Source organism: Taeniopygia guttata, chromosome 4 (genome assembly GCF_048771995.1).
Source record: "Taeniopygia guttata chromosome 4, bTaeGut7.mat, whole genome shotgun sequence".
NCBI classification, from domain to species: Eukaryota; Metazoa; Chordata; class Aves; order Passeriformes; family Estrildidae; genus Taeniopygia; species Taeniopygia guttata.
In genome coordinates this window covers 7565208-7587705 of record NC_133028.1, presented here as the reverse complement: position 1 = coordinate 7587705, position 22498 = coordinate 7565208, and the positions used below count along the sequence as shown (strand labels likewise).

Sequence of the window (22498 nt, the reverse complement as noted above, 5' to 3'; positions counted from 1 at the left end):
AAGCACAACTCAAGAAGAGGGACAACCTCCAGTTCTGCAACGTGCTGAAGCACCATCCCATAAAGCCCTTATTTCAAAGAGCAGCAGCTACATCTTGTGGAAAAATTTAGGATTGCAGGCTTACCCCTAATAAATATCCATTTATCTCTGAAATGCTCTGTCCTTTGCTGCCCTCTTTTTATGCACAATGTACAAAGTGAACCTGCAACACACATTGATCTATTGTAGAACAGCAGCTTCAGCCAAGCAATCAATCCCCCAGAGCAGTCTGGCTCATCACACCACAGCAGTGATCCAGCACCAGGGAGCAAAGCACAGGTCTGGCCTCTGGGACTGAATGCTGAACCCTTGCTAATTGTAGCCTAATAGTAGCAGCAGCTCCAGTGCCAGCCTTGTGCTGCCCAGAGAATTTGTGGATAACCCATCCCTGGAGGTGTTCAAGGTGAGGCTGGATGGGCAACCTGGTCTCATGGTGCGTGTCCCTGCCCACGACTGGGGATTGGAATGAGATGATCTTTATGTCCCTTTCAAACCATTTTATTGCAAATCTGTGTCTATAACTAAGGCATTTCCCAAATTAGACCAAGTACAGTATTTCTCATCAGTATGGTAGTCTATTTACAAAGGAACATCCCAAGTGAGTCCTACAACCTGAAGCTGAGGCAGGGGATACTCTGCCTCTTTTGTGTACTCTTCTATAGGTATTTCTTTCTCTTCCATCTTTCCTAAGCTGCAGGTTAAAAAATACAGCACAGCTTCTACAAGAGCCAGGCATTTAATATCATTGCTCACCCTCTCACATTAATGCAGAAATCACAAAGCCCCACAGATCACAAACCTGAAGCATGCTGATTAACTAGCTTTGATCTCTAAGGTGCTCCTGCTGCCTACACTGAGCAGTAACTGCCTCACAGAGTTGACTCTGGACTTGAAGGCACTGCTGCTCATTTTCCACCTGCCCAGGCAGACCACCCTGATTTAAGGGAAGGGCTCCAAGCACAGCCCAGCACACTCAGCAGCAACAGCCCTTCTGAAGAAGATGCACCTACAAGTCAGGGAAGTGAGGGAATAACCCCCAGGTAATCTTAAGAAGCCAGAAGCTGTAGCTTGCACTGAGACAATCCTGCTGCTATCTGTCAGGTAATAACAGCTTACCCAAGACATCTGCTATTGCCTAGAGTTGACTTCATCATGGCCTGTGACCTGCAGCCCCACAGTTCTCCAGGCTCTCCACTACAGGCAGGGCCAGGGAGATTGAAGATTGTGTAATCAATAGTGCCAGACAGACTAATGACACAGAAAACCTCAAAGGAGAGCAGCAATCGGCCCTGCCAATAAACCCTCTGCTTAGCTTATCTGCAAAACCAAAATCACTCCAGCGCCTCTTAATAAAACCCAAACCCACAAACCAAAGCCAAAGCTAAGTTACAAATCTTTTTACATTACTAAATACTTTATAGCATTTGTGCAGGTTCAGTTTTACTTCAGTCTTGTAACTCTGGAATGCCTTGATTTAAGTGAGAGAGCAACAAGTGTAAAATAGAGAAAATGCCCATGGCAACCCTTCCCAGCAAAGCCAGGTCAAGAGTACAGCCCTCTCAAGTTCTTACACAGGGAACAGACTGAAGGTACACTGATTAAAAGTTTTTCCTTTGAGCAATGTGTGAAAATGCTATGAAAGATATTGTTACTTACTGGAAGCCGCAATTGAACTTAAGTTAATAGATGTTTCCTACAAAAGATACAGCCAATAATATGGAAGAAAGTGTGAATCAAGAATTTTATTTTTTCCCCACATACATAAAAAGAGTGAACACACAAGACAGCAAGTCAGACAAGATGAACATATTTACAAGACAGTTAAGGGATCAATTTTTTTCCATCTTCAAGATCAAGTCATCACAGATTTTTGTTAATTCATCATTTTCTTTAGTCTGTGGAAGAAAGAAAAACATGAGTTTCATGTATGTCCAAACTATGTTACAACCTTGTAGTGAGCTGGTTGCCTAGTCCTGTTTGCCAGTATATGCAATAGAAAGTCCAATTACATGATGGTGGCTCATGCAAATTTAATGTAAAGGACTAGGCCTAAGGTCACATGGCATCCTTAGGAGCCTCAGGAAATGAGCCAGAATCCACTACACTATTCCTGCTTCTTCCACAAACATTCCCATAATACACAGAGATCAACTGATCCAGGGAAATAAGACTTTTGGGGCTCAGTCTTTGTTAGGTATGCCAAAATTCAGGACATGGACAATTTGGATTTTAATCTTCACAAGAAAAACTCTGTAAAATGATGCCTTGATACTTTTACTGACATGTGACAACTTCCAGTTTGCAGAATTTCTTATGGAACACTTAAACCATTTTTATAAGAATTTATAGTGTTACTGTATTTATGACAAGACCAAACCTAGTTCTGTGTTAAATGGTTTGTCTCATCTCTCCAGTTACAGGCCTACTGTTTCCTCTGCTGTGCAAACTTCAGCCATAAACCTTAAGACTCACAAATATGGGTTTTTTCCATAATAGGAATCTGTCAGCATTATCAATTTTTGAGTCTTCAATACTGGCAGCAACAATGATGCAGTAAAAACTAACAGCATGCACTTCCAGCAGTGACTTTTAGTCTTTCAAAAAGCTTATTCCTTTGAAGGGTTTCAACAAAGGATATGCCTTTACAAAACATTCTAAGACTTTATCTATGAAACACTATAGGGTACAAGGACTAATGGCCTGAACAATATCAAAAACTTGAGTCGCATACACTCAAATATGTGCTAACAGCGTACAAGTCATGCTCATGAACAAGCTGAGCCAGACAGTTATTCAAATTTACTCCCAGATCCTGCTCTGCGTCATGTGTAACTGTTAACCACCACCTCCTGCAGAAGTTCCTGTAACCTCTTGACACAGGAGCCCAGACTGGTTTGGAAGCAAACCTTGTGCTCCAAAAAAAATCTAAGTATACAGACAAGTCCCGATATGACAGTTGTATCTTAGGTGTCAACGCCAATTTCCCAAAGCCTGCAAGTACAGCATCCATCAAAACCTCCTAGCCCTGATACAAGGGAGTTCTTAACTTAGTCTAAGGCAATAGCTTGAAGAGACTCACCCACGGCATTGTGACTGACCTTTTGTTCAAGGCTCCTCTCTAAAGACTGGATCCTCATCTGCTCTTTGCGCAGAGTGGCTTGAAGCGCTGCAATCTCTGATTTCGCTTTGCTGCGAACCTGAGCAATTTCCTCATTGGCTCTGAAAGAGGTGCAAGGTGGTGTTTACATCCCCTTCAGACAGCACAGCAGAACTCTCACAGATTCACACTAGACACTTGTACTTCAGATTAATTGCTAAATTAATATGTTTAAGCCAAGTTTTGGCACTATTGAAGCACAGCCACTGTGAAAACTATGTATACCACTCCTGGCTTCTTCACATGGTACTTACTGCTGCAGCTTTTCCTCAGCATGTGCTTTGAGTGCCTGGTATCTCTGCTCCTCTTTTTTAATTCTAGCCAAGTAATCTTCTGCACATTTCTTCAGAACTTCTTCATTCTGTCCCAAAAACCCAAAGAAGTTCAGTTAGCTGTTTAAGCTAGTAGATGGAGGAGTCTCCCCACCTGACAAATGGGTTATTTGACTACACCTGAGGGGCAGTATTTGCTCACTGGAGGGGAACAACTATGAAATCCCACAGGCCTATATGGACTAAACTGCTTCCTTTCAACCATCTTAACTTTGCAAACATTTTATTCACCGTATTTCTCCCCAGTACATTATTTAGTAGCAAACTCCAGTAAAGAAGGTCACTAAAACGACAGTCACTAATTGGTTTTGTTTTGCTCCAATTTATTTTTAAAGCAGCTTTGTATTAAGTTGCAATTGTCACAAGGATAGCTAGAAATCCAACTTCTCCAAAGAAACCACAGAAAGGTTCAGGCTTTGGACCCTGATGTAAACAAATCCAACACTAACAGCAAGAAAATTACCTTGGTAGTCACACTATGAACATATTTTATTAGCCATTGTAGGAAGTTGGAACTGTTGAAACAATTGCTAAGACTCTACTAATTGCAGGTCTTGAATTTAGTTCTTCCAAGTGATGTTTATCTCTAAGCTAAGGAAAGAGCTTCTAAATTTAGGGTGGAGATGGAAGGGATACAAGAGGAAGGAAGCCTGACAGGTTAGCAAAGAAGAAACTCAAGTTTGTAACAGACACTATGCCTGTTTCTAAAACCTAGACTAGCATGAAACTTCTAAGGGGCTAGTTTCTTAGCTTTAGTAAACAGGGACATTAAAAGATAACCAAATGAAAAAATATCTGAAGGCACTTCTTCAAGCACCAACTGAATCAATTTTTCTGCATTTCATGGAGTAAGAAACCATAACTTATACTCATTAGCTTCCTTCCTCCAGCCTCTGAAGAAGCTGCAGAACAAAGGCTTAAGCTTTAGAAAAATCCCACAAGCATCTTAGTAGGGAGCACCTAATTACCTATTAGTCTGACTTGTAATTGCACATCCTCTTCAGCATTCATTCAATGTGATGTAGGAGAAACAAGCTGCTCTTATGCAGCAGTTGCCACATGGGAGTATCTCTATGATTAGCAAAAAAGATGTGCTGCAGCAAGAAACAGCTCACTTCTTGAAGAAACTTTGCCTCCTAAGACGTCATTATCTTACTTTAGGGTCAGTCACTAAGTACAACAAATTAGTAGGTTTTTTAATCTTTAAACAACTTGGCACCTGGGTTTACAGGTAGTCCCTATACTACCTAATTAATGGCTGCTCTAGAAATCTCACATCTCCTCTTCACTAAACCTCATTTATTTTGGAAGGGTATTATTTGCATTAAATCATCTTACTTTGTGGTAACCCTCTAAGGCGTCTTTCTGTTTTTCAAGTCGTTTGAAGAGCTCAGAGAAGGACTTCTCCATAGAGTTCAGATCTGAAACAGCTTGCTGCTTCTCTTCTGTCAGCTTCTGTATTTCTTTCCTTGAGGCTTCCTTCTGCTTCTGAGCATCCTCTAGAGAAAGTGGAGTTAACCCATGACAGTTATTGCTTTAGCATAGAACCAGTTCCATAGTACAGACAGATAACCCCCACACCTTCAATTCTTCCCCTTACAAAGGTTTCATAATATAGCCTCCCACCTGTAAAGACTCCATGCCTGTGCTTTTTAAGAAGTCTTTGTATCTTTGCTACATGTTACCTCACACCAAACTTAAGGCAATTAACACCATGACAGACAATGCACTTGCCTAAAGCAATTTTCTCCTGCACTGTAGTCAAAATACTCCGCTCAAGTTTACTGTAACAGGAGCCTCAAATGTTGTGATAGAAGCAAAGAATCCAAAAATATTTTTCATTAAACATACACAACAGCTGGAAGATCTGGAGGAGACTGGGACAACAAGTCAGACTAGCCCAGCAGACTTTCAGAAGAGGTTTGGGTTAGCACACCCAAGCTATGTTTCCCATGGCCTCAGAGGAGCACAGAAGAGCTGGCAGATGTCTTTCCTAGTTTTGAAGCCACAAACTTGACTAAAGCAAAAGGCAAGATCTCTCCAGCAAGAACTTCTAGTGATACCTTGCTACTTAAATGATGTCAGAGAGTAAACAATTAAACACAAAGTGCTGATAACTGGATCTGCCAGTTTTAATAAACCAACAGCTCCAGTGAAGAATAAAGTTGTGTTTGTGCCTGATTCAAAAAGTCATTACCTATCAAGTGATATGTCTGTATGGACATGCATAAAATTGTTAGCCTATCTTGATTTAAACCTTACACTTATCCTGGAAGTACTTGAAATATTAATGTCAGAGGTGAAAGAGTACTACCCTCATTTAGTAGCTCTGGGCTTAAGCATGCTCCAGCCCCCCAAGGCACTCAAAGTGTAAATATGGAACTTACCCATAATTTGTGTTATTGTCTGTTCAAATTCAGCAACTATTTTTCTAAAAACAACAAAAAAGAAAAGTTGAACATAAGTTAGAAAAAGCATCTGGAATAACTAAGTAGATATAAAAGTCAGGACAGATTCATACCCCATTTCTTTGTATTCCATATGAAGCTTATTATACTTCTTATTCCATTCCTCAATCTCCAGCTCTTTCTCTTGAACCTTTGAGGGTGAAAAGGTAAGCCTTTACTTGTTGCACAAAAAGAGATAAAAGATTTGATACTAAAAACAGTCTGAAGGGTAACTTGGGTATACTTTTAACTTAATACGGAGTGAGAAATAAGTTCCAGTTGCTTAACAGAATCAGAATTGTTTTATTACAACTTGACTCAAAATTTAGATTAATACATAGATTTTGCATATATGATTCCCAGCACTTTGTAAGTATCTCTTCAAGTGGCAAGATCAGAGTCAACTCAGCCAACCAACCTCTTGGCTACTCTTACTCAGTGTCTGTGTAGATTGTAACTTCTGAGAGAACACAATGGGCCAAGGAACATACTCTCAAGTGGCACACATTTCCCTCTTATTTACAGGGCAGACAAAAAAAAAAAAAAAAAAGCACTTCACTAACCTGCTAATATTAACACATGAGAGAACAAATACCAGAAACCTGTTCAAGATCAGATTGCTGTTTGTAGTAACTTACACTCAATACTAAATTAGGGAATGTGGAAGTGGGAGGATTAAAGATGCCTCAATTATTTTGAGAATAATGATACCTATTTCACATCAGCTAAACTAAAGCAGAGCTCACAGTAACAGAATTAAGCCGCACAAATAGTCTTTGCTAAACACTTTGTGCAAGCTCCATAACAATTTAAGAGCTGTAACCACAGAGCTGACTGCACTGTGGGAGGCCTTCAGAGACAACAGACTCAAAATACATAAAACAATCTGCAATTTAAAAAAGAGAAAGTGAAAGCACATGATTACTAATAGTCACAAAACTACATAGTAAACTGTAGTACAGATTTTTCAGTATTTATTTTAGAGCAATTTTAAATATACTGCAATATTTCAGGTGACAGGAAGCAGGATACTCCAAAAATAGAATGTACAAACTATTAAGAGAAGTAGTGATAGCTAAGCTAGAAAAAAAATGTTGCAAAAGTATGTGAAGATGGAAACAAGTTGCACTTGCAAGCTCAAAAAGGGCTCAGTGCACTCCAAAAAAGCAAGTTTTCCTAAGTGCTGTATTTTCTCAGATAGAAAACAAATTTTCACTTTCCTCCTACTCCTGAGCTGTTTCACAGATGAAAAAGAAAACAAAAAACCATTAAGTTTCAGGTTGATATTGTAATTCCAGGACTTTTAAGTGACACAGCTGGAGTCATCCAGTCACACATACAACAGTGTTTGCAGGTTTAAAGTAGTTCTTTCCAACATGAAAGAGGAGCACTTTAAAGATATCACAAGCTTTACCCCCTGCCATTATATACGTTCTTTATTTTAGATCAATGCATTAAAAGCTGTCCCCTATCAAAGCCACATTTATTTTTCCTGTACTAGACAATATGCTGAGTGAAAGTCACCTCCTAAATGACAGAAAGTAAAAGTTATTCCTAGAAAAGCCCCTATCTCTGTACTCTAAAACAAAAGAACTTAAGCAGCAAATAATCATCTTTGTCTGGTGTCTCTAATGCCACTGCCCGCAGTACAGCAATCAGGAATTTTGAAAGCACCATTTTTTTCTGAAGTGATACAATTAGCTTTAAGGACACTTACGCTTAAATTCTCCTCTTACATAAATCAGAAGTCATAATGAATCAAGTACTCCAATTGTTGAAGTAAGTGGATATCCAAGCCTTCTTGCATCAGTCAGAAGATGGGCTTTTAAAGGCAATTTCTGCCATTACAGAACAGGCTTAACATCTTACCAACTACTACTTCCCTCCTTCACTAATGTCCTTACCCTCTGGAGTGAGCTCCAGATCTCTTCTTCACTTTATTAGCTGGACATGCTCTTGTACATTCAGGTCCCACAAGAAAAGAAATTATCATAGCACTGAACTGGCACTACAGTTTTATCTTGTTTTAGGGAAGTTACATAAGTCACTCTCTTCCACTGGCATGAAAATGTGTTCCTGCTTGTTGAATAAGAAGTATCCAGATCACTGATATTAAGCCTAACTATCCCGTCTGATAATATGTGCCTTTTAATAGTGACCAGATGTAAGGCAGAACTTGACTAATAATAAAGTTTGTCCTATTTCCTAAAGTGTTAGCTCCAAAAAGTTCTGTACCTACAGAACCCATCAAGTCCACAGCGAGCTTTTCATAATGAGATATTTATGTCAAGTATGATGAGAAAAACTGCAAAGTAGAGACTTATCCCAGATAATCCAAACAAAAGGACCTTCCAAGGCTATGCCAAGTTCTGCTTTGGAAGGGCCACCATACCTCTTTCTTCACCAGTTCAACAGCTGCATCCATGTCTTTTTGGCTATATTTTAGCACATCTATAATAGCATCCACTGCAGTGTTTGTAGAAGTAGCAAAAGGGACTGGGGGAACATTACTACTCAGGGAGTCTGGAATTAGGGGACCAGCATCCTGTAAAGAAAAGAAAAATGCAAAAGTTTCAACAGATTACTACTGTCATACCACTGATTAGGTGCATGCATGTTACTTGAAGTCAATGTATCTCACTTAAACATACCAGATACTTTTACAACTTTGTTAGCCTAAAACTTTCTTACCTTGAAGTTGACCACATAGCTCTAAAAAATACCTACAAGGTAGAACAAAAACTGCTATCCACCAATTACAGCTACCAAAAACAAAGCAGATGAAACTATGCTGCTTCGCACAAGTGAAAGAGACCATTTCAGGATGAGCTGCTGCAGGTAGATCTGTTCAAACTATAAACCATAGCTGCAAGAGCACCCAGTTTAACCTAAGTGTTTTCCATCCTACCAATGCAATTACAATACAAAGCTTCCCTTTTGTAGCTTGACTTGCATTAAAAAAAAGATTGCTTGACTAGAGCGTTCTTAAAAACCACCCAGATTCCCTTAGACCAGTTGCACTAGCATCAGTTTCCACAAAAAATAATTTTAATACTTAAGAAAATGTTCATCACAAAGTTCAGCTTCAATATAAATGAGTATTTAAACTGGTTTAAATCAACCATTTAAATAAACATTTATCAGATTCTTCAATCCCTAAAATACCTACCTAAGTCTTAAATCCAGAACCTAGGCTATCCCCTTCCTAAACTATCAACATTGAAACCTGATAGCATTCCAGATACCCTTACAGAAGTTGCATGTGTCCCCAGCAGATCTAGTCCTTTTGGTTTTTCTTCACTCTCAAGAGTCACCAGAGGCTTTCCAGCTTCCTCAGGCACATTACTTAAATCAGCAACAGGACTAAAAATTAACAAACATAACACCATTAAATTCAAGAGCTGTCTTTCTTTGCAAAGCTCTTGTACCAGCAACAATCTGTCCAGCAGGGCCAGGACAGTGACTGTCCCCCTGTACCCAGCACTGGTGAATCAACACCTTGAATCCTGTGTTCAGTTTCAGGCATCTCACTATAAGGACACTGAGGTGCTGGAACATGCCCAGAGAAGGGCACAGAGCTGGGGAAGAGTCTGGAGCACAAGTCTGATGAGGGCAACTGAGGGGGCTCAGCCTGGAAAAAAGGAGGCTCAGGGGGACCTTCTCACTCTCTACAACCACCTGAGGGGAGTTTGTAGTGACATGGGGGTTGGTCTCCCAAGGAACAAGTCTGGATGAGACGGCCTCAAATTGCACCGGGGAGGTTTAGATTAGATGTAAGGGGAAACATCTTCACTGAAAGGGTGGTCAGGCATTGGAACAGGCAAGTCACCAGGCCTACAGTTATTTAAAAGATATGTGGATGGTGCACTTGGGGAGAGGGTTTAGTGGAGGACTCCCCAGTGCTGGGTTAACTGTTGGACTTGACAATCTGAAAAGCCTTTTCCAATCTAAACAACTCTGATTTTATGTACAAAGTCAATACCTACCCAGGCTGAGATGGAGCTGTCATGACACTCTCTCTTGATTCAATAGTACCATAAACTGGTTTTCTTGGACTGTCTCTCAACAGAGGGTCAAACTTCAAATACAGTGACTGTTTTCTCAAGGCTGATTCTTTGAACTGAAGGAGAGAAAGAGGCATAAACTGAAAGATCTGCTTCAGAACTCAATACACACATCCCACCCACACACAAATAATCCTCTGAAGAGTGGGTGAGCCTATTCTTCAGTGACCAGAGCACTGTTCTCAAGAGGAAAATTACATAAGAGAACTCCATGCCCACATGCTTAAGTCCTTATGTAATATCAAGGGAACTCAATCTGCTCACAGACTGAATCAAAAGTGGAACATTAATGAACTATTCCAAACCAGACGACACAGAAGGAAAGAATATTATAAGCTGAAAAAACAGTGTATGCCATTTTCTCTTCTTATAAAATCATAAGGACAAACACAGCATGACTAAAACAATTTCAATTCAGTGCATTCACTGTTGAGAGATTCTCCTGCTTGGGTCCAGAATAACTATACTGAACTGATTAAAACATGACAAGCCCCACTAAGAAACAGATTTTCTGAAACTGGACATAAAGCAAAAGGGCTTGTTAAAAATGTTTTTGAAACAATGATCCAGCACTTTTAAAACATCCTCTTCTAGCAGTTTTGGCCAGAAGTGAAACATCATTCACCTCAGTTTTACTGCTATTAAAGAAAAGTAACACCTCTGCACACTGACAGCCAGAGATCTTTGATTTTTAGTTAAGTTTCTTATAACTACATTCCTTGCACCATCACCCTCTACCCAGCCTTGTCATCACATTCCTTTGGAATAGATGACAATGTCTGTGGACAAGTCAAGTGAAGTTAATTCATGAAAACATTTAAGGCTTGACACTTTAATCTTTCCTTTCCTCTCCACATTACCAGGAAGGCAATCAAAACATTTAAAGTCATACTTACTGATGAAGACCCAAACTGTTCCAGATAGTCTATGCCCATTCCAAAAACTGGAAAATTAGGAAACAATACAATGAAAATGCAATACTGCCAAATTGCCCTACCACAGACAGAAACAAACACATGTATAAAGCAAATAAATCCCTGCTCTCAGCATCATGACTTCTAGTTCTTCACTGATTAAAAATACTGTCTTTCTATCCAGACCTGAAAAAAGCAAAGATTTCTAAGCTATGCAAACTTACAACTTCCATTTGTCCCCAAGTACTTGTAAGAATATGTAGAATTTAACACACAGTTGAAGAACTTCTGTTGTTCTATGGCTAAAGTGACAAGCACATTCAGATATTGTTACACACAGTGCCCCATGAAAGAGCAAGATTGTCAATCTCACCATTAAAATTAGCACACAGCTCAGATTTGAAGGATAAAGTGATAACCATTTCCCCATACAGTGACTCCACTCCAGTATGAAGGTAAGTGACAGACTGCTCTGCAGCCAAACCATTTGCTCATCCTTCCACACAATGCTCCTATACCAGGAATAACCCTTCCAAATGGTTAAATCACAGCCATGTAGGAAGCTCTCAAGACAAGCATGCTTGTCAGGAAGATCATTCACACTGCAGTATGAAACCAGTAGTGCTAAGGCCTGCAGTAACCTACAAGACTCAAACACACAGCTGTATAGCTCATGAGCTCTCAATTTACACAAGAAATTATTTTAAGGGAGCAATTTTTCAGCACAGAAACTGTCACTGAAATTCTAAAAAGAGCGTTTCTGTACCAGCCTAAATTCCATCCTCACAGGCCACTGAATTCTAATGGCCAGCTCTTTGAACTTAGCTTAAACCAAAGGAAATTAGAAATAGGCTTAGATACATTTCCCATCACTGCTAGTCATTGTGGGTTCTGGAGTCCTTTCAGAAGGGCAGAATGAGAGAAAAATATCCATAATAAAACTTAAGTAGAAAAGTATCTATACACATTATTGAAACAATACATTTTCAATTGTTTAAAAGAAATGCCCTTACCTTCTGATGATGGTCTGAATAGCTCTTCAGGTTTATCATTAGCTGTCTCATCTGCTGTTACTTCAATTCTAGGGGAACTAGGTTTAATTTCTTCTGCAGACATTGACTCTTTTCCACTGTCAGTGGAAACCAAATTATCTTGACTAGGGGCAACATTAGCTGGAAGCATTTTAGATGGGCTCATTTGCTTCTCCTGATGAGAAAAACAAAATCCTTTTAATTGCTAAAATAATTATTTTAAAATGCAATTAAAATAATTTTAATGATCAAATTGGTTTGTCATAAACTAACTGGGCAGACAATATAAAAAACCAGGAATTCACAGGCATAAAAGATAAACTACCAACACTAAGCACAGCTCAGGAGCCATTTTTCTAGAGTCCACACCCTTATGTTTGTCCTTATATGCCATTGCTGATCAAAAAAGATACTGAATACCAAGGCACCAGTTTGGCTGTCTCTGGTGCTCCCTTCCAAACACAGGTCTGCACAGCTGACATTCCTTCTAGAGCTGCTAAAGATGCATAAAGCCACTAATTCTTTGATAAAATATCAAAAATAGGTTTCACAAGATTAAGTCATTAAGTCAGAGAACTCTGTTTCATGGAATAGCTTGCTAAGAACTGGCTGTCTTTCCTATACCTTACCACTTCTCTTTTTGCTGGAAGTTCAGCTTCTGCTTGAACTCCTGGCTTCTCTTCTTGAGCTTTTGGCATGTCTTCTACCACACTCTGCCCAACAATTTCCCTTTAGAAAACAAACATAATTTTAAAAAATCAGTATTAACATCACACAGTTCAAATTCTGTATTACCACATGAATGGAACAGAGATACTACTGCCACAGCACAGGAAGCTTTACAGAGGATGGGAATGTAAATTTACTGTCCTGCCTGGTGAAAACTTGGGTGACAGAAAGATCTCCCTCTATGAGAAGCAGTATTTCCCAGGAAGCAGAAAATCACAGCAGCATCACTTATTTCTATTCACTTAACACTGCTCTCTTATTTTCATTTGTTAGGCTCATTGCTTTTTACAAGTTAAAGATAGGGTCTTTGTTTAATTAAGAATAGAATTACAAGCTGCCTGCTCCTCTTTCCAAGGCAATGCTGTGATGGATGTGAACTTCACTAGAGAAGTCCAATACTCCACTTGTGCTGTCAGCAACAAGTAAACTTTTCACCTTGGTAAATAGTAACTGATCACCTTACATGGGGAGCAAGACTGCAAACATTTCTGTCAAACAAACAATTTGTGCCAGTCTAGTTCTGGCAAGCACCTGACTGTCAACAGTAACATCAATAACTAGACTTTCTAGGAAAGGTAACAACATATTCCATCCGCAAGTTAAAAGTCTGCGCTGCCAAAAAAATGCAGCTTCAGAGCCAGGTCTTTTTATTGGATATAGCATTTAGATACAAAGAACATGCAGGGAAGAAACAGCACATGAAAGTTCAGCAGAGAACAAAATTGCCTGATCCCTTCCCATGCTGCACCATGTACAACACTGCTCCTACTTCCCTGTTTTATTTAAAGACAGTAGCAGTCACCTGATTCTCCACACTTTAATCCTGGAGAAGTGGGGAAAGCACCACTTCAACAATGCTCCTTCCACCTAAGCCTGTTCTCTCCCATTCTCCCAGACTTAAGAACACCTTTTGCCTAAAGCTAGGCATCTCAAGCGTTTCCCCAGTTAAGATCTTTGCTGTTGCAACAAGATTACAACAGACTCCCAACCTGGGAGGGATGCACCCTAAGGAGTAGGAATGGACTAGTCTGAGATACTATCTAACTTTCCTCACATGAATTCAAGGTGCTCCTGCATTCAGCTACAGATTTTTGGGATTCACTGCCACAGATTCACTTACAGATTTTTGGGTTCTTCCTTCTCAAGAGTTTCACTGGTACTTGGTCTGTTATCCTGCTCCACTGGAAGAGGTTCCCTTCTTGGAGAGGTACTCTCCTGTTCCTCTGGCAGGTGAACTTTCTGAGGGCTGGGTTTAGAACGTTTGGGTGAGGTGGAAATTTTAGAGCCTCCTCCAAACGGATTAAAGTTCGGATCATCAAGTTTGTCCCAGTCAAACTTATAAGATGCTTTAGGAATAGGGATTTCATCCTCCACATTACTTTTATTTTGCACTTCAGTATTCTCTGGTTTTGTTTTGGTAATAGGAATTTTTTTGGAAGGTGTCTTAATTCCAGGTCTTTTACCTAGTTTCTTAGGAGGTGGTTTTCTAGCAGTGGTATTACCAAAGTCAAATTCCAGTTTTACTGGTCCAGCCTTGGTGACATCAGGCTTTTCTGCAGGCTTCCCTTTGGAGACACCCAGCTCTTCATCAGGCTTTGACTCTTGTGCACAGGCTCGTTCTGCTACTGAAACATTCTGAAGCTTTGATTCCTCAGTTTTAAAAGAGTTTCTTACATCAGAACTACTGGGACCTAAGCTGCCAGGTGACTGTACAGGAGGTGTAGGTGCCTCTGCTAATACCATTGAATTATCAGTTTGGCTTGCATCTGTGGAAGCAGACTTCACACCCTGCTCAGAGTCACCAACTGCTGGCTTAGGGGACAGCTTGGATTTGTTAGACTCCAGCTCGCTCAGTGCAGATTCTTTTTCAGAAATGAGAGCCTTGTCTTCACTTAAACACTCTGTACTTGCTGTGGTTGAAGCAAAAGGAGCTGCATCATCCCGCAGAAGAGAATCATTACTTTTTTCAATAGTTTTCTCAGGGCTGCTGGATACTTTTACAGGAGACTTTTGCAGATTTCCAGGAGAATGAGGCAACTGTACTGAACTTTGAAAAGGATTGATATCATTTAAGTTATCAAAATCAAGATTGTAGGAACCTCGACTCTTCACTGGCATCTCATCATCTGGGTAAGGAGCCACGCTGACCTTCTCTGGCATTTGTATATTGTTTGTTTCAGCTTCAGTCTTTTGTTGACATGTGCTGCATTAAAAAAAAAAACATAGTTACCTTGCAGGAATAGTTTGAAATTATCTTTAGAAAGATTTGTACAAGTAGCCTTGCATGGTCAGAGTAATACGATTTCTTTTTCTTCCAATAAGAAAGCTGACAGCAAAATATAACAGCCAGAATTCAGTTGCCACCTAAACAGTCAAGGCTTATGAGCTCTGGTACACATGAAGCATAGGGAGATCAACCCTTGAAGTTAGCCACTGTTCTTAAGCTACCCGTTCTACACAGCCTTGATATCTTATGCCAGTCATCCCCGGAGACTGCTGTAATCACCACAGCATTTGGACATTGCCCTTTCACTAGGCAGTGAAACACACACTGCTTAGGAGGAGTTATTGACAGTCAGCAACTCAAACACAAGCACAACTTGTGGCACCATCTTCATGCAGATTCATCTGAGTCATGACAGACTCATGTCTGGGACCAAACCAAGTCATGATTCAGGCTCTCCCACACTAGTCATTACTTTGTCTGGGCATTCTGGCAAATATCTTCCCCCTTGAAAGTATGCACCGGGATTTGATTTTTGAGGGCCTACATACAAAACCAGAACTTGGACTTCAGGCAATCTAAATTTTGTACAACAGCAGATCTGAAGAGCAGAGCAACATACAAGAAAACACTTCTCCAATAAGAGAACGGTTAAGATTTTCTAGGTTAAGATTTTCTAGTGAAAGACAGAGGTTAAAGAGTTTGTGTACTCGCTATTTCTGATTATTCTACAAGTTATTGCTGTCCACTTTATTTCCCCAAACTCCACACAACTTCTGAAAGCTTAGCCTCAGACTACAGAGAGTTAAGCTATTACTTCCTGAAAGAGGATTTCCTCCCATTGTTTTGTCCCTCCATAAAGTTATTATTTCTATGTACCATCCTTATCTGCTGCAGAACAGAACATGATTAAAAGCCACTCACTAAAAACTCCACTTTGATAAATTCGAAAGCAGCGGCAGGAGATAAGAGCTGAAGAAGTTGTTCTCACCCGGTTTGAGCACCTCTTCCCGGCAATAGCTCAGCCCCAGGCTGCGACTACTCAGGTCCCTCCCACTCTCGTTCCGTGTTTAACCTAATAAATGCCAGTCAGGAGCGAGACACCTGCTTGGACCGCCAACCACTTCTGAGGAGTCAAAAGTGACCCCGTTCAGCAACACAGAACCCTTTCACTTATTTGCCACAAACAAATCCTTAAAACTAGAGAGGACACGTTCAGTACAAGCAATGCATTGATACAATCATGCCCTAACTAAAACAACTCGGTGCTGATCCTTTAAACTCACTTCAACTTTGTAAGTACTACATCTTTGTTTATTTGTGCAAGCAATGAATTTGGGGCATAAATACCATTATTTAATTGTGGTGGTTATTTCAGAAATAGCTTTCTGAACTAGACTTACATGGAAATAAGCAGTTGAAGCATATATACACACTTAAAGAACATTTAAGGGTTGCCACCTTTTTCCCTTTCTCCCTCTCCCAACAATAAAAACAGGGATCAAATGAAAGCATGGGGTAGTTAAAAAAAAATAAAAGCGTGTATTTGCTTCAGAAGGCAAAATTAAGACATGAGACTTCTTGCTGGTGGAATTACATGTGTCGGATGTTTATACTAATTTAAAGGGGGGCTAAAAGGCAGTAATGAAATTTGCATTTAATATTGTCACAACACCCCCAAACTGAAACATTACAGATTTTATGATCTTCTACAAGCAGCTACTATGAGCCACTTTGAGATTCAGGCTGCTAGACTATAAAGGCATATAAACACATCTACACTAGTGACTGATGTTATATTCACTTTGTGCTGCTAGATTAAAGAAAGTCTTAATACTCTGACTCAATGTGTCAATTCAAGCTAACCATTCAGAAGACCTATCTCTTTAAATTTTACTTCAAGACACAACAGTACTTAACACACAAGATAAGATATTTTAAGGCTTAACTTCAGAATAGTTGTATTCTCACACGAAAACCTTACACCAAGTAAAGAATACAAAACTGTTTCTTACAGTATCTCTTCTCAAGCTATTTATCCATACCATAAGTTACGTTAATGAAATCAGTTACAGAGGCGCTAGGAATAAAGTTCAATAATTAATATTACAATCAAGATAAAATTTTCTTAAAAGTAATGACACTTATTTTTGGAAAAGTTCACGCATTGGTCAGTATTAATTTTGTTCTCCTCTTGCACAGTTTACATCTTGTTATAGAATAGAAAATTATACTTTAAGTATACAGGTTTAAAATAGGGAAAGTTAACTTGAGCATGTCCCACATGGGTAACACCAATGGATCCACTACTCACTCAGCATCAGAGGGTGAAAATAAAACATCATCCGCCACATCTTCACGGCAATCGTCAAGTGCAAAAGTAGTCTGAAGTTTGTCTGTCATAGCAGGACTCAGGATTTTTCTAGTGTGAGGATCTCTTTGAGGAGTCTGAAAGGTTACCTTTAAGAAAGGGGTGGGGGGAAAGAAAAAGAAAAAACATGAGCACGGTATTTTTCAAGCACCAAATAGCACACGCATTCAGTGGCAGATATAGAAGGAGAAAGAATAAAAATAATGCAAAACCAGAAGTTTACCTTCATCACTTTTCCCCCACTTTTTGGAGGCAAGTTTTCTTTCTGGGACAGGCGAAGAATTGAAGGTCTCCCAGTAGGTTCCGGTGGCGCAAAGAAAAAGTCACAGCCTTCCGCTGTTAAATCATCCTTAAGGCTTCCTCCATTTTCTGCATTTAAAATCTGCAGACTCATTCTAGAACATCAACACACACAGCACAGCAGAATGAATGAGAGGGTGTGGTCAGCCAGATGCACTTTGAGATAATGGCAGAAGTTGGCAGCCTGGCACTGACTAGCCAAGACTAACAGCTTCAAAGGGAAAGTTGGGAGCATGGAAAGGCTTCACAGGGAAAGGTCTATCTCAGAAGACTCTGAAGTATCTAAAAGCAGCAGTGCACAGTCCCTCTGCTTTTGGTAAGGGCTTGAGAAGCTAATTGTTGATGATACGCCTTTCACAGCTCACATTCCAGCCTTGCTAATTAAGCTGCCTGTCCTTTAAAGGGAGCTCTGTCATCTGCAAAGTTTCCTCCTTCCCAACCTCTTCAGCCAGTGACGTACAGCCGTGTCTCTTGGAGCAGGGCACCCAGCTAAGCAACACAACTGCTTCTGCAAGTGCAGATGAGATAGATGACAATCATCTGTTTACTCACATGGTCTCATTACTACGTTGTACACCAGCAAACAGCAGAAACAAATTTGGTTAGTTAGGGTGTGTTTGGGATCAGAGTCCTGGATCAAATTAGCCTTTTCCTACACTGTCTGAGCATGTGCTGCTCTTGTAAAGTACATAGTACTTAGGAATCCTCTGCAGCATTGACATCACTGGTATGCAAATAGGAAAAATCATCATTAGAAAGGTATTGCTAAAATATTGTTCTTCCACTGGACATGCACAAGCCTTATTAGATTGTTAAATACTGATCTAATTGTACTAGTTTAAGGATTTGAAACTAAGGCCTGGTCTGCTACTAAGAGTAAGGATAAGAATAAATTAGAAATAGAGAAAAAGCACACTTAAAATAAACCAGGCAAGCCACCATGCTGTATGTACTTGAACTCTGCCTGCGTTTTATTCCCATTGAAGCCGCTGCTGTTCTTAAATGTTTAACACTAACACTCAGTGATGCACAGCTGCTTTTGAAAAAAAGAGATAGAAGGCAAGGAAGATCTAAGCATTACCCCTGTCCATGAAGGATGACACCTGTGAAGTGCAGTTATTTATTGAAAAACTGCTCTCAAAACAATTTATTTCATAAGAGCTGATGTATTATCTTTTGTCACCTGTGCAAGATAACCAGTGGAAGAGACTTTGGCTTTCTGCAATGTGTAACCCTTCTAACTGATCTCAAATGCTTGATTTAACCAAACATGTAATCCTTAGCCTTTTTTCCATCATATATGCAGGATTAATCTATACATACAATTGCTTTCAGGGTCATAAAGATGTAACAGGAACTCTTGGATTGAAAATTTTAAGTCATATTTTTCATCTCCCTGCCTCTATGTATTTCTGTACGTAAGCCTCCAACCATTTCTCCACATTAATGTAGGCATTAATCCTTATGGGAAAATTTGCTTCCTACTCTCCACAGAACTCAGCTGCTTTGTCTGCAAGCCTGACAGCAGCACTTTTAATCAGCAATGGAATGCAAACAATAGCTGCAGAAGCAATGGCATGCAAAGCACTCCAGTATTAGCTATTTCTTCAGTCCTTCTTTACTCATCATATTAAAGTTCAGTACAGGTTATTTTTTGTATTAAGTATTTTTACATTAACCACTTGAAGAGCTTGAAGTGAACTTCACTGCTTTCCTTTATTCCAAACTAAAATTGAGACAACAGATGAAGCAAATCTTTACAAACTGTGTTTTTTTTTACTGAATTACTTTAGAAGCAAGCCTAGGACACGGCAAAGTTGTCAACACCTTCTAAAACAAGCTCCATAAGCAGGGGAGGTTTGTTTGGAGAGTTTTTCAGCTTTGTCACTGAGCTACTTGAACACCATTGCTAAAGCAAATACATTGACACCATATACATATACTACTTTAGCTATTAAATCTAAAAATCAAATTTCTTTTTAGGATTAAAATACTAAAAGTAATTAATAATTTTATTTTCCAAATTTGCAGTCAAGATTTGATCTAAATAATATTCCACAAGTTCATTTGCTAGTAGCTGTGATAAAGTGAAAGGGTGGCTTTATTCATAGCTTTGTTGAACGTGGTCAGCATCCAAGGCACTTAATTATGAAAGGCAGCAGGTTTTCCCACTATAGCAAAACAAGCCTCAAGGCCAAGCTGGATGGGGCTCGGAGCAGCCTGGTCTATTGGAAGGTGTCCATGTCCTTGGGAGGTCCTCTCCCTGTGAGGGAGGGTGGACCTAGATGATATTCAAGGTCCCTTTCAGCCCAAACTTTTCCATGGATCTATCAAAGGTCACAAAAATGAAGATGCTCCTTATTTTAGAAGGATATTTATGCAGGCACATGCAGGAACCTGCCATTCTACAGTAAAGAATCTACACAAATTCAGTGACATGACATCAGATAATTAATCCTCAGTTAACCATTATTTGTAAAGTGCTTCAACCTAACCTGTTGTTTAATAAATACTAGGACAGAATATCCAAAATACCAATGTGGTCTCAAATGCCTGAAAAGCCACTGAACATGCAAGGCAGAGATGGAATTTTTCTGCTTAATTATCCTTCTGAACTCCTCCAGTAGCCGAGATAAAGAGCACTCGCTGATGGCAAGGCAAATTGGTACGTGCTGTGAATACTTCCATACAAACTGACACATATCTAACAGATGTATATATATATATTTATTTTAGTGCAAATATCTCACTTCAGAACAAATAAACACTCTCCTGAGAATCAACTCGCTCATAATCACCTTCTCCTGACTGCAGGGGAGAAGCAGCAAGGCCAAGGAAAGCTTTTTAGGAGGCTCATCCCTGCCCATCATGGCACCAAGAGATGTTTTCAGTCAAAAAAACAAACTCCAAAAAACCCAAACCCAACCCCGCCTCAGTCCCTCTTTATTCCTGATTCACTCCAGGCTCCCCATCAACCCCACAGCATCCTAAAAACACAGAGATACTCCCAAGATCCTCAGCCCCACTTCAGCAGGGCAGAGCACCTGAGCTCCACCCTTGAGCTCCTGCCATTACCCCCAAGTTCCTGCCTTCTCTTCATCCTTAAATTGACAGAAATAGCCCCCAAATATCTTAATTTGAGGCTCGCAGAAGTGCCCCTGACAACCCTAGACAAGGAGGTACCCCCGGTCCCACAGCACCCCAAGCGTGAATTTCACAAAGGGGTCGCTAAACTCCCCAAGCACCCCAAGATCACCGAGAGACCCCAGTCAGCCCCCCCCCCATCGAATTCAAACCACCCCAAGAGCAGAGGGGTCACCAAGCCTTCCCCCAAACTCACAGAGCAAGCCCAGAACTCCCCCGGCCCAGCATTCCAGGGTCAGAGAAATGTCCCCAAATCCCGCTCCAACCCCAGGCTCGCAGAGCGGCCCCCGACCCTCCAATCTCACAAAGGGTCCCGACACAGCCCCGCCCGGCCCCACACTGCCTTACAGAGCCAGAACCTCCCCTCCCCGGTCACAGAGGGCTCACCGAGCCTCCCGCCGCACCCAATCCCACAAAGGGGAACCTGAACACCCCAGCCCCACACCGGTGTCCCCAAACCCCCCGTACCTGGCGGCGGTTCCCGGGACGAGCCCGAGGGGCGCTCAGCTGAGACGGCGCACGCAGCCCCAGCGCCAACCGCAGCCCTGCGCCGCCGCCTCACGATTTCAAACCCAACGGAAACCCCGGCCCGCCAATGAGAGAGCGGCGTTCGGGGTGCGCCCGCCAATCAGGAGAGCGCTCTGCGGGAGGGGGCGGGGACAGCGCCACGCGTGACCGTTGCGCCCCGCGGAGTGCGCCCCCGCGCGGGGCAGAGCGGGTGGTGCAGGCGCGGCTCCGCCCGGGACAAACTCCCCCGGCTGCGCAGTGTCCTCGATGTCCCCGTGTCCCCACGCACTGCCCCGGCTGCGCAGTGTCCCCGATGTCCCCACGCACTGCCCTGGCTGCGCAGTGTCCCCGATGTCCCCACGTGTGGGAATCCAGGGCTTCCCTCTGGCTGCCCTGGCAGGTCTGGGACCCTGGCAGGGGGTCAGGAACCCCCCTGGACAGAGCCCCCAGAGACACTGTCTGTGATCTCTGTCCATGGAAAAGAGTTTTCAATCTTACAGGATGAATTACAAGCTTTGAGTGTTTGATAAGAGTAATAATTAAGTGTGACACGGGTGCAAAGGTAAAATTTTAGGTTTCTAGATTAGGGGTTCAGAGGGGACAAGATGGAGGAATTGGGTGTGTCGTGTCCTTTTCCTCCTTTTTCATGCCCTCCATGTTTCACTGTAGTGTTGGCATTTTTCTGTTGGTTTAGGCTGGGGACACGCTGTTCAACGTAGATGATAGATATTGGCACATTATTGTAAATATAGTACACGTAGTTTCTGGTATATAATGTTTCTAACATCCCACTGGGGGCAGAGCCCCACACGCTGCCCTGCAGGACAGACCTGTGGCAGGGCAGCAGAACATGTTATAGATAAGCAAGAATAAACAACCTTGAAAACAGCACAGACGAATTATGGCTTCTTCTTTGGCAACGGGGCAGAAAGACAGACTTTCTACAATCTCGGAATCACCAATACTCACAGATTCCGACACCCACGCACTGCCCCGGCTGCGCAATGTCCCCGTGTCCCCACGCACTGCCCCGGCAGCGTGGGGCTCTCAGCAGCCTGGGCTAGTGGGGGGTGTCCCTGCCCATGACGGGGGGTTGGAGGGAGATGGGCTTTAAGGTACCTTCCAACCCAAACCTTTCTATGATTCTACAGTCTCAGCTGTTCTGCTTCAAGCTTTTGCATGAAATCACAGAAGGAAAACTTGATGCTTCAACAGGCCGTGTTTTATTACTGGACTTCA

At 41.3% G+C, this 22498-nt stretch overlaps 1 protein-coding gene across 4 annotated transcripts; it reads right to left on the bottom strand.

Moving 5' to 3' along the window:
* Positions 1-1766: 1766 nt before the first annotated feature.
* Positions 1767-21352, bottom strand: TACC3 (transforming acidic coiled-coil containing protein 3). Of its 4 annotated transcripts, none has more exons than XM_030270548.4 (16): positions 21221-21352; positions 17532-17703; positions 17252-17397; positions 13834-14916; positions 12614-12713; positions 11967-12159; positions 10936-10982; positions 9962-10095; positions 9227-9338; positions 8368-8520; positions 6050-6126; positions 5916-5959; positions 4867-5027; positions 3451-3557; positions 3138-3258; positions 1767-1934 (listed from the first exon to the last, which is right to left on the bottom strand). In XM_030270548.4, the coding sequence occupies exons 2-16, from the start codon at positions 17700-17702 to the stop codon at positions 1869-1871; spliced, it is 2715 nt and encodes a 904-aa protein (XP_030126408.4). In that variant the 5' UTR covers position 17703; positions 21221-21352; the 3' UTR covers positions 1767-1868. The 4 variants fall into 4 exon arrangements, with proteins under 4 accessions (XP_030126408.4, XP_072784025.1, XP_072784026.1 ...); XM_072927924.1 differs by having other exon boundaries at positions 9221-9338; positions 21221-21326; XM_072927925.1 differs by lacking the exons at positions 17252-17397; positions 17532-17703; positions 21221-21352 and adding an exon at positions 15929-16058 and having other exon boundaries at positions 9221-9338.
* Positions 21353-22498: the final 1146 nt, after the last annotated feature.